Raw genomic sequence first — 13,690 nt, forward strand, 5'->3', positions numbered from 1 at the left:
TCCGCCACTAAAAACAGATTAAAACACTTCACAATTTTTTAAATTGGGCGTTGTTATTGCCTATCAAATAAAAACTTAAAATAAAAATTAAATATTTAATTGGACACAATGAATGAATGTTTACACATGGAGAAGGTTCATTTAAAAATTACAATGTACGACACAGTATAAGTGGGTGTTCAATGACCCATAGTATTGAGTACATAGTATACTAGTTAATTAGTAGTGGTGGTACAATTAGTCCGAAACATTCCAAATCAGTCAATGGTTTTTAAATATACTCACTTGAATATAACCTGCTTCAAGCTGCTTTAAGATTTTCTGACGATCAATTAAACTAAATTATAACTCAAGAATTATAGGGAAGGTTTGTGCTCATAAATAGACGTTTGTCCATGTATATAACATCCTTTTACATGTGTAGATATCGAATGGTCATATTGAATCATGAACCAAATTGACACGTTACTAGGTAAAAATACTCTAATGGAACATATTTTCTTTACGACACAGTTCCATTAACAGTTAATAAACAAATGTAATCTCGTTTGGAATATCAGTGTCCTTACGGGGTTTGTAAAAAGATTTTTTTTAAAAACATTTTATATTTTAAAACGTTTTCTGACGTCACTATCGCAGAGGTTGCTATTGATATTATATAATAATAAGGCCTTTGAAATACTGACGTCATAAAACGCATTGTATTAGTGTAAATTGATGCAATCATTGTCCCCTATAGTATACACATACATTTTTAGAAAAACATTTATAAACCATTTAAATCTGAAAACCACCAAAGCCTCTTCTTTATTTTCACAGAAAAGAACAGAACTCAGTTTTAAGACACATTTCATTTCAAACTAACAATGTTTCGGATTATAGTAGTACATGATGAGCATGTAAATGGTATGCTTATCGGATTAGTGTTGAACACAGTGACTGTAGTTAGTTAAATTTCACAGTTGAATTCAACAAATTCTTGACGGTTCTGTATCAAACAGTTGACGCTATTGAAATAGTGTGAACTTTCCTGGTGGTCATTTCTAAGTGTATTGTAAATTGAATGGATGTTCCTGATTTTTTTATACAATTAATAAATAGTTAAAACAAAAGATATGGATATACTATTTATAACACTTATCAACTCAATATTTTATTAGACTGAGCATTTTAAAAAAAATTTAAAAAATCACTCCTCCCAAATTGTCCTCCTTGTGAAACTCTATATTGTCGCGTGTGAAGATCTGACAGTTATCTTATAATTCCAAAAATAAATATTGCTGCACCACCCATACTCAACTGACTGTTCATTTTCGGGGTTAGAATATTATTCTTGGGCAAACAAACAAAGGGTAGGAATGTAAATTGGTTTCGATTTTCAAATCGGTTTTCTGCACTTCGTAAAGACTTGCCAATTGAATTTTAGATGACTGTATAATGCAAGATATTTCCGCACGTGTAAGAGGATGACTCAGGTCCAAAATTTGAAACAAATCATTGCAAGAAATACCCTGTTTTTATTTTTGTTTGAGGCACATCAAATAAGTGCAAATGTTAAATTCCAGCTCTCCCAAGTCCAAAATAACTCTTACAGCATTTCAGCAAACGCAAATCCTGGATACAATTTTTCTACGACACTCGACGAAGAAATTGCTGATAGGTAAACCAAATCCTTATACCAATCTTGTAGGGCCAGAGGTTCGCAGATAAAGATGTACACGTTTAAAGCTTACTAGAACATTTTGAAATATATAATATTGAATGAATCCCATTCCATTCTGGTACCTTGTAGGAGGATTTCAAACGAAGGAAATCTGTATCTATATTTTAAAATCGTTTTCAATGTATGAAATATGTATGAAGAAATTTGAATTAAATTTAGAATAAAAAAGATAAACTTGTTAGACTAATGAAATGAAATCAGTATTATTTGGATATTTAGGTATCAAATGAAGTGATGAAATGAAATGATGAGAGATAATCGGAAAGGAGGAGAATTAATTTGTTATGGTATTTGTTCAGATGACGGACTGGTGTTTATTTTGTTAAGGGACGGGTTGTCAAACGGTCGTGATTTTCTACCGTTTGATCACTTTAAACTTTTAGTCTATATATCTTCTATTTCTCGAGCTCATGTTTGAATGGTGGCCAAACTGATTTTACTTTCAATTTGAACTACTGTATCGTTGTGTGTCGTAAGTTGTTTTCAAAACATGGTATAGTTAAACTGGAACTTGAATTAGCAACTGTGTCACCATCCGTTTGGACTTTCTGGATCACTTTCGATAACCGTTTTGGGTGTTTTACAGTGTTTTTCATAATAAACACCATATACAATATTAGTACCGTCCTGGAAGTGTAGCGCTGGGAAAATTTATAAATTATAAGGTGACATAATACATAATAAAATATAAGATCAGTAAAATTGTTATGTTATGAACATTGCATATGTATTGTTTCCGGGTAACTATTGTGTTTTATTCTTGTTTCTAAAACATGTTTCTCTGTAATTTACTGGTATCTTTATCGGTATGTTATTGTCAGTCTTCGTATAACTTGTAAATGCGGGTTCATTGAGAACATTGTATCTTACATTTCCCTTGTATTGTTTTATGTAATGATTTGACAGTGCCCTCACGTAAGACAGATTAGGGCGGAAAGTTTAAAACTGACGGAAGTTTTGAAGTGAAAGAAATTTTCGTTGATTTGAATTTGATAATCACCAACTTAATACCGGGGCTCTGTTTGGCTTTTATCAACTGAATATTAACGGACAATTTAAGTCAACGGATGTAAATATCTAAATTAACCTTACAAATCTTGTGTAGGACTTCCACTGCTTGCCAAGCATAACATACACTCAGTTTAGAAACAGTCCAGTTTTCTACCAAAGAGTGCAGTGAAACACCCAGAAGAAAGAAAATAGAAGTTCGACTTATATACTTATTTTCAAGGACCAATAAGAAGTGTGTCTCAGTAAGTCTTGTGTTGATAAAACGGATGATTATGGCGACCGAATCTGCTTAGATAATGTCGGATTACTTTTTGAAAATTGAAACTTTTAATACCCAATATATTAAATATAAGTATAAAGAAGATAGAAACTGTGTGTAGTTGAAACGTGACTGGTTTCGATTTGGTTTTGTGTCACAAAATTTCTCACATAATTCAAACTTTGTCAGCATAATTTTTCTGAAATATACTTTACATTTCTTAATTTAAGATGAAAAAATATTTAAAATGTGCAATTGTAGCTTCTATAGTTCTTAATTATTCAATTTCTTGCATATTTGGCTGTCGACAGTTTATACCGTGCACACGTTGTGATGTTTACTATGAACGCGCACCCACAGATTGTACCTCTTTTGTTCTGTGCCGAGAAGGAAGACCTTTTCCATGGTTTAAGTGCAGCGTTGGTTTGGTTTGGTCCACCCGATTAAAAGCTTGTGTTTGGACGTACACCGATCCTACTGATTGTATCCATCAGGACAAGATTAATATACCGGAGACTAAAAGACCTATACCAACTCTTAAGCCTATTGCTAAAAGACCACGCCCTATTTACAAACCCAGAAAACCAAAGAGACCCAGGTTCTTCGCGACAAAGGCTCCAAAAACAACCTCTAGAGTCGATTTTAAGTGGACTACGAAACCAACAACAAAGGAACCTGAAAACACTGGTATGTATAGTTTTATACCTTTTTTATAACATTACTGCAATGAGCTCAGTCTTGCTCTGCCTTTCTTATTGCATGAAAGTTGGGCATGCTACCTTCTGACTTAAACGGTCATCAGCAAGACCATATTGCATTAATCCCAAGACAGTGGCGATGAGACTTAGATCTTTGTAATACCCGAATCTACCGAGATCAAATTGTTATATACGTATTGTGCTATATATGAATATTATTACAATTTCAATCAGGTTAAATACTGTTTCAATTGGTTACATATACACAGAACATCACTATATTTAAGCTTGGAAAAAATAAATCCAGATTGAAACATTTTGTCAACAAAAACATGTTCTTAGCTATTTGTTTTATGGTCTAAATAAACGTGTAAAATTGGCTAAGTAGCAAATATCTGTGAAGTTTTTTTTATCAATATTGAATGAAGACAATGTAGGGACGTCCAATTTAACAGAAACATTTTGCTTTTGGTTGTATTCCGAAAAACTAAAATGTTTTGGATGCTAAAATCGTAAAAGCATGATAACTCCAAAAGAGATTATAGATACTGACATTGTATGATGTCTGCCATGATTGCTATGATCTCTAATATATAATTTGGTTGATATTAATACTGCCATTTTATCATAGTGGTAATGAATAGTTGGATATATAGTAGTTAAACAAATTACAAATCAGACTTTTTATCACATATTCACGAAACAGAAAATACTCATTCCATTGACCTTTATGAAGAAATCGGAAGGGACTTCATAAAAACTAATGTTACAATTCTGTTTCTATGCAACTATCTCTTTTCTGGTTTTTGTTCTTTTCTGTTACACCCAACCTTGCTTAAAGGATATTGGTTGGATCATTCATATCTTACAGAGCCTTCGCAAAAACACCTAAACATCGAGTATGTCGATTTGTTAGTATCAGATAATTAGAAATTGATTTGTCAAGGTTTTGAGGTCGACTAAACAATTACCTAGATTAGACAGAGTTAGCATTGAGATTAACCTTTCCACTTTACAAACTTGACAACAAATTGTTAAACTATTTGTTTATTCGTGAAGAGAGGACAGTAAATTGTACATTTACTGCTTGTTAAAAAATTCTCTGAATATCTCTGAATGGTTCCGAAAGCAATAATCGACAAACATTGGTCATATAGTCATTACTTCTAGATTGAACCGATTAAACTTAGCTCAATTCTGAATGAAAGGCGATTTACGCAACTTGTCAGATCGTAAAATGTGTGATAAAGATTCCCCAGAAGTTTTGGTTTTATAGTTGAGATATTCATAGCATCTAAGCGATTTTAATTAAATCTAACTGCAATGTTCAACTGTCCCAGAAAAAATAATGTTTTTGTTAAAATTTAATCATTTTTTTATAAAATACCTCCGAATTATAATCCGGTTAATTTAAGGTTTAGAAAATTTGTAACCTACAGGCATTGCAGTTTTTGAGCACGGAATATCGCACTTCCAATATAAAACAAAAATAAAACAATTACGTGTGCATGGGCGGACTATGCTGTTATTTCACGATGTTTGTTTATTTCAAACAGACCAGTTACAGATCATTCAGTCTAGCAGAAGCTTTTCAACGAAAGGAAGCAAACAGGCAAAATTGGTTAATATTTTTAAGAGTTCTCGCGTGAGAAAAAGTCCAGTAATAGTAATACAGCCACATTTGATAAAACTACAAGGCTGGCTTATTGAGTGATAAAACTGTTGTTAACACGATTTTCTTTATGACGCTTAGCTGTCGATAGTCATCCTTGAAACGTCTGACTAAAAAATGATAACAATAAACGTAGGTGATGTTGGTCGGTTCAAACAGATCTAGTTTAAACTATGACACCATTGGTGTAATATGACCTTCATTGACCCCTGTGTTAAACTGTAAAACAAAAATATATATAATATAATAATAGCCTCTACTCGGTGTTAAAGAAATATAACAAGAAATTATGCTATTTTTGTTAATAAAACGAAATCCATAATTTGCAAGAATAGCATTATGGGTTTCAAGAATCCTTCTATTATCTAGTCTTAGGGCAAGCATTATAGTTATAGATATTTCCACAGTATGGATACCCTTTACAGCTAGTTAGACTGAAGTATGTGTGCTCTGGATTGGGAATAAGTCAAGGTCACAGACTGGCGACCACTATTATGCCTATACCGACATAGCCCATCATAACATGTCATAAGATTTTTATTAATCTTGCACTAAGTGATCGAACTGCTGCATTACAGCATGTCTCAATAGCGATTCGGTTGTAGCAAGCTGGATAGAAAAAATCGTGTAGTGACCTATACATTCCTAGCTCCAAAAAGAAACTCTTACTGTGTCAATCTGTACATGCACATGACAGAAAAAAATATAAAGAAATTGTAATCTCGACCCTAGACAGAAAGTTCTTAAAATCTCAACAATGAAAACTGTCAAAACCTATGACCTAATATTGTCTTTATTATAAACCTAATCCCTTCAAATATTTGATAAAACGTACACTTCCTTCATTTAAAAATCTTAAGTATTTTTTTTATTTAAAAAACAAAATCTTCTTCTTGTAATTCTCTGTATATATCGTTCACCATTGTGATAATGAAGCGCAATGTGTACACTGCCAACATAAATTGAAAAGGATGTGATTTTTAATGGAAGTAACATAATGTTCATATCTTGTTTTAATGTTTGTCTTATTTTGTTCGTTGTATTCTCTCAATTTGATAAAGTGTCTTCACGTCATTTTATAGAAAGATGTGGTATCAAGAGTTCTTTGAATATCGTTGGTGGTCGTGCAGCCAACCCTGGAGAGTGGCCCTGGCAAGCTTCGTTACAAATAAGGGATAAATATACAAGGGAATATCAGCATTTCTGTGGTGCAGTGTTAATTGGAGAATATTGGGTAGCAACGGCTGCTCATTGTGTAATTGAGTAAGTATAACAAATCTATTTCTTGTTATTCCACATACATACATACATACATAATGTTTTATTCGTTTTCCATAACTTCTTAATATCAACAGGCATATTTTTATTGTAAATGGGTATACAAAATACAATTGTGATATGTTTAAGGGATATTACTTCTTAGAATGGACATAAAAGTTAAAGTCTCATACTTGGTCAATAAGAGTATATATTCATCATTTGGACTTACCAGGTGCCAAGACTAAAGAATAGAATCTCTATACAATACGATAAATCCATTAAACTAAGTAAGTAGGCCTATTGAGAAACGCTTCAAATTTCTTATATGAATTATGGTTTAAATGTGTTTTTCAGTAAAAGACAGAGTGCATTGTCAGTGTTATTGGGAGCTCATCATCTCAATACTTTAGATGGTCAAGAGGTCCGAATTGGTATCAGCACAATAATAACAGTAAGCAGCACTTTTCTTTCGAATTACTGTTTCTTCTAAATTTTAATAGTAGATTTGGAGAGGAATTTTTACATACTTCAATTTCAAATCTAAAATCCGCACCGAGAAGACTCACTCTCGTAATGGTGGCAAGCAATCCAATATGGAACTTAAAACTTATAAAGAAAGAAAGCCAATCCTGATAGACATCGAGTTTATCTTCCTAAATGCTTATTTCCATCTTAAATCCATTTTTTTTATGGCTACTTTTACGGATTGATAAAGATTTCTTTTTTTCATGTAAACATACACTGTTATGAATAAGGTAACGACAAAGTAATGAATTTTTTGACCCCCTAAATTTAATCCGGTACTAAAATGATTATACTGGTTGATATTGGATTTGGATACTGACATGAGGTTTGAAACCGTTTAGAAAGAAAGATGATGAAATTCCAAAATAATGGTTAATGATTTTCTTTTTTCAGCATCCATACTATGTTGATTCAGGAAACTATCCCAGTGATTTAGCTTTAATCAAATTAAGTGATCCAGTGGAATTAGCCGATGGACTAGTGCGAGAAGTGTGTCTTCCTTCAGCCTCAGATGAAGTTGTAGGCGACTGCTGGGTGACGGGTTGGGGAGTAACATTACGTAAGTAACAGCTTAACTCTAAATGGTTATTGTGAGAAGCCTACTCATTATTTTTTGACAACGCAAAAGCATGACACTTTACTTGATAGTATGCTGAAGTGTTAAATGTCGTAATCAGTGACATTTGATTGTGTGAGAAAGAATAACATAGCACATGTTGTTTGATAGTGCCAGGCCGATTGACACCATATCAGTTGACTTGAAAGTGTCCGAAAGCATGAAATTGTACTTGATGAGTTGATAATCTCAGAAAGACCTAAATTGTATTTATTTCTGAAATAGTAACTAGGCCCTATGTTGCTTTGACAATGATATGTATTTAGAAAGACTAAACGTGTATCTTAGGTCTTTTTGATATTGTTACAAAAACTAAATTGTAAATCATGTTGTCTTGACATTACTCGAATGACTGACTGAAATTGTGACTATGGTTGTTTCTATGTTGCTAGATTGACTGACTGACTGAAATTGTGACTATGGTTGTTTCTATGTTGGTAAATTGACTGACTGACTGAAATTGTGACTATGGTTGTTTCTATGATGCTAGATTGACTGACTGACTGAAATTGTGACTATGGTTGTTTCTATGATGCTAGATTGACTGACTGACTGAAATTGTGACTATGGTTGTTTCTATGATGCTAGATTGACTGACTGACTGAAATTGTGACTATGGTTGTTTCTATGATGCTAGATTGACTGACTGACTGAAATTGTGACTATGGTTGTTTATATGATGCTAAATTGAATGACTGACTGAAATTGTGACTATGGTTGTTTCTATGATGCTAGATTGACTGACTGACTGAAACTGTGACTATGGTTGTTTATATGATGCTAAATTGCATGACTGACTGAAATTGTAACTATGGTTGTTTCTATGATGCTAGATTGACTGACTGACTGAAATTGTGACTATGGTTGTTTATATGATGCTAAATTGAATGACTGACTGAAATTGTGACTATGGTTGTTTCTATGATGCTAGATTGACTGACTGACTGAAACTGTGACTATGGTTGTTTATATGATGCTAAATTGAATGACTGACTGACTGAAATTGTAACTATGGTTGTTTCTATGATACTAGATTGAATGAATGACTGAAATTGTGACTATGGTTGTTTCTATGATGCCTGAATAGCTGACTGCCATGTTACATTACAAAATTTATCCGTTATCAGAACGGTTCTTAGAAAAGAACGGATGAATTTTGTGTGATGTAAACGGCCGAGCGGCGTTCTGAGAACCGTTCTAATTCTGTTCCACCTTCAGGACGGAACGGGATCGATAAATTGGTGTAATGTAGACGGTAACAGTTTCGACAACGCTTTACTGCGTATGCCTAACGCATGCCTTCACATTGAGTTTACTGTATTGTAAATAGGCACATTTAATGCCGGCCTAGTCCGGACCAAGAACGGAACGCTTTGTAGCGGCCTAGTGTAACATGGGCTTATGATTGTTTCTATGATATCAGTATTACTGACTGGCAGAAATTGTGACTATGGTTGTTTCTAGAATGCTTGAATGGCTGACTGAAATTGTGACTATGGTTGTTTCTTTAATGCTAGAATGACTGACTAACTGAAATTGTGACTATGGTTGTTTCTTCAATGCTAGAATGACTGACTGAAATTGTGACTATGATTGTTTCTATAATGCTAGAATGATTAACTGACTGAAATTGTGACCATGATGAAAGACTGACTGACTGAAATTCTGACTATGGTTTTTTTTATGATACTAGAATGATTTAATGACTGCAATTGTGACCATGATGAATGACTGGCTGACTGAAATTGTGACTATGGTTGTTTCTATGATATTAGAATTATTTACTGACTGAAATTGTGACCATGGTTGTTTCTATGATACTAGAATGATTTACTGACTGAAATTGTGACCGTGATGAATGACTGACTGATTGACTGAAATTGTGACCATGATGAATGACTGACTGACTGAAATTGTGACCATGGTTGTTTCTATGATACTAGAATGATTTACTGACTGAAATTATGACCATGATGAATGACTGACTGACTGAAATTGTGACCACAATGAATGACTGGCTGAAATTGTGACCATGGTTGTTTCTATGATACTAGAATTATTTACTGACTGAAATTGTGACCGTGATGAATGACTGACTGATTGACTGAAATTGTGACCATGATGAATGACTGACTGACTGAATTTGTGACCACGATGAATGACTGGCTGAAATTGTGACCATGGTTGTTTCTATGATACTAGAATGATTTACTGACTGAAATTTTTACTATGTTTCTCTGATGCTAAAATGACTGTCTGGAATTGTTACTATGGTTGTGTCTACAGTGCTAGAATGACTGACTGAAATTGTGACTGTGGTTGTTTCTATAATGCTAGAATAAATGACTGCCTGAAATTGTGACTATGGTGAATGACGGACTGACTGAAATTGTTACTATGATTGTTTCTGTTAGAATGATTGACTGGTTGAAAATAATGCTGACAAATTGATAAGCAACTATGGCTGCCTTAAAATTGCCAGAAAGATCGACTAAAGCTGCTGTTTTGATAGTGCTAACAGGACTGAAAAAGTAACTTTTGTTGCTTAAAAGATGGTAGAGTCTTGACATTATAATAGTGTATTTCATTCAATTGTTTTTTTTAGAGGATGACGGTGATTATTTACAAGAATTAAAAAGTGATGTGGTAAATAACACCCACTGTAAAGATTTATGGCATGGTTATATTCGAGATGATCATGTTTGTGTCGGATTGGGTAATACTGGTGCTTGTAGGGTGAGTACACAATATTAGCTTTATTTACTGACCGTTGCCCATATATCTTGTTCTTGATGAAATGTTGTTTTTCCCATCATAAGATCATGGGTAGTTTTTCTTATTCTAATTATACCGAGATGAATATAATGAACTCTAGTAGCAATAAAAGATCCTAAAAAAACATTATTATCAAAAAAAGGATGCGTAATTGATAATACCAACTGTGTACTGAACTATGGAACTTTGAGCATTTGAATATATTTACAGGGTGATTCTGGTGGTCCTTTGGTCTGTAGAAAGAATGGAAGATATCAGCTTGCAGGAATAACATCATGGGGAGAGGAAACATGCACAAAGAAAGGCTATCCAAATATCTTCACTAGAGTATCGTCATTCGTTGATTGGATCAAACATACTATAAGAGCGTATTCCACTAATTAATATAGCCAGTTAGAATTATTTATTCTATAATACCACTATTGGAATACAGAAAAAATGTTATTCATTGTAGTAAAGGTCGAATTTTATTATCATGGTAAATTATACCATAGAACTCCTGTTTTCGGACAAAATCTTAGCTATAACTGCATTTAATTCACTTACTTCAGTACTTAGAGTATATACCATTATATACTTATGGATTAGGATATTTTATTGGTTACCAGTTTCATGTCAAACTGGAAGACTGAAAAAGGATTTAACTTAAATCGAATATAAAGCAAAAAGGCATGACAATAACTGCACTCTAGTAGATGAGTAACTATTTTTCTGTATTCCAATATAATGTTTCGCATAATAAAACTCGGTGATGATGTTACAAAACTGATGATTACAAAAATATATATTGATTAACTGTGGGTTTGTTTGTACTGTTCAACGGGTACATCAATACCTCGTTCTGTACAGTCAGTCTACTTAACTTCCATAATCTGAGAAACAACGAGACGTTTGGGATATGTGTGTATTCTAGAAACTAGATGTCGGTTACATTATTGCTTGATATTTGATGGCTTTCTGGAACTTTTTAAAATCATGTTTCAGTTTGCTAATTTTTAGTCGTGGAAGGGAACTCAGGTCAATTGAATTGCAACTGACAGAAACTGGATTTTCAAAGTCAGCGATTGTCGGCATTTGAGAGGATCAGATCAGTCGCTGGATTTATTCAGTTGGAAAAATCACAGTTGCCACGTGTTGCACATTTTATGTTTTATACTTCTTTCGTTTCTCCGTTTCGTTTATATGTATCGTGTCCCAAAGAAAAAACGTCAAAGTTCAACAGGTAGTATCGCAGCTCTTGGTAGAATGATCTCTTTCAAAATTCTCAGATAAACTTCAAGAAGTCCAATGTAATCCAATTGGATTATGCTTTGGGATTCTCTGAAGGAAAAGGTGTACCGGAGTCAGCGGGACAAACTGACTGAACAGGAACTGAAAGGCAGGATAGTCACTTCTTGGCAGCAGATACCTTTAGATGAGATCCGTAACAGCATATCCAGATAGAAAAAAACGGTTTCGATCGGTGGTCGAAGAAGATGGAGGGCACACTGACGTTTTTTTTTTTAAGTCACCCGATATATGTTATTTTTACATACCAATAGCGAATGTAAAACCTTGAAAGTATGTCAACAACGGATAGGCCTATAGTTCTCCAAAACTGTTGCGTTGAAAATAAGTGACAAGTTTGTCCCATTTTCTTGTGAAGTTTTAAAACATTCCAATACATTCTCAATTAAAATAAAACTTATTTTAAAACTAAAGACTATTTCTTTTATTGAAGTGCGAGCAGCGTCCATTCTAACCCCGTCTCTATCTGGCAGATATATGGTGGAATAAACAAATTGTAAGGTCGATTATGGCTGCATTATGACTAGCCTACATAACACTACTAAATGAAGCCTTCTTGACAACTTCTGATGGAGATCAAGGGAGGTAATCGAGGTTATTATTTTAGAATTTAAGGGAGGCCACTGAAACTAGTTCCACTGATTCCAAAGTCATTTTCTCGTGTATCAATGGTTCACGTGATATATATAATAAGTACGAGCAGCTAACCTTAAGATAGTGGACCACAGCTATATACGCCCACCACGGCATGCGGATGGTAAATATTCAAGATTTTGGGGCAAGGGCAATAACTCTGCTTCTAACCGTCGAAAATAGCTTAAATTCGAACTTGATCTTCGTATTATGAATATGTATACACAAACCGAATTTCATTTGATTCCGTCAAAAAATCTAGTTTTTAGATCGTTTACAAGCAAATAGTGACGAACTGACGGACGGACGGACCTTCGTTTCATGAATTATGCACATACCGAATTTCATTTGATTCCTTCAAACACTATAGTTTTTAGAGTGTTTACGAGCAATTGATGTTGATAGAAGCACTTACTGTATAGAGGTTAAAGGGCGATAACTCCTCAAAACTGACGTAAGAGGCCTAAATCTTGAAAAAGCCTTAAATTTGATCAGAAGTAAAGTAAACTTTCTCAAACTTTTCGATTTAGGTCCAATAACATCCATTTTAAGTTTCATCAAAATCGGTAGAGAGAGTAATAGTATATTCAAGATTTTGGGGCAAGGGCAATAACTCTGCTTCAAACGGTCGAAAATAGCTCAAATTCGAACTTGATCTTCGTTTTATGAATACGTATACAAATACTGAATTCCATCAAAAAATCTAGTTTTTAGAGCGTTTACAAGCAAATGTTGACGGACCGACGGACAGACAGAGGTGCCGACAATATACGTCCACATAGAGAGATGTGGGCGTATAAAAATTGTTATCGTTGTTGTAAAAAAATAATAAGTGATTGTCTTTATAAATAAGAGATGGGGAAATGGACAATATTGTAGTCTAAGGGAGATAACTCTATTTAAGCCATTGAAGATACCTACAATTAACTATTTGTAAATTGTATTGTGATTGTATTCTGATGTTAATTACAGCGAAAATTCCGATTCGGATGCGCGTACTTCAATGAAATAGTGAATACCCTAATGGACATGACTGCACCGGACTACAATGAATTGTGATCAAACTAAATATCTTGCAGTGTGCCTTGAATTGCATGTTTAGCAGCATTGGCCATTATCCTGCACAACTTGGTATGTTTTTCATGTCATCCCTTCCATAGTGGAGCTCAAGGTTGAAATATCCTAAGATATAATCTTGGCCAATGTCGGGCATTTAAAAATAAGGTAAAAG

The 13,690-nt window shown here is 33.8% G+C and overlaps 1 protein-coding gene across 1 annotated transcript; it reads left to right on the top strand.

Annotated features, from left to right (window-relative positions):
• Positions 1-6,360: 6,360 nt before the first annotated feature.
• Positions 6,361-10,923, top strand: LOTGIDRAFT_105275 (hypothetical protein; the record flags this gene model as incomplete). The annotated part of the gene is made up of 5 exons (XM_009059847.1): positions 6,361-6,626; positions 6,978-7,074; positions 7,542-7,707; positions 10,370-10,500; positions 10,750-10,923. 5 exons carry the CDS (start codon positions 6,361-6,363, stop codon positions 10,921-10,923), a joined length of 834 nt encoding a protein of 277 aa, XP_009058095.1.
• Between the last annotated feature and the right edge of the window lie 2,767 nt (positions 10,924-13,690).

This window comes from Lottia gigantea (genome assembly GCF_000327385.1).
Source record: "Lottia gigantea unplaced genomic scaffold LOTGIsca_4, whole genome shotgun sequence".
NCBI classification, from domain to species: domain Eukaryota; kingdom Metazoa; phylum Mollusca; class Gastropoda; family Lottiidae; genus Lottia; species Lottia gigantea.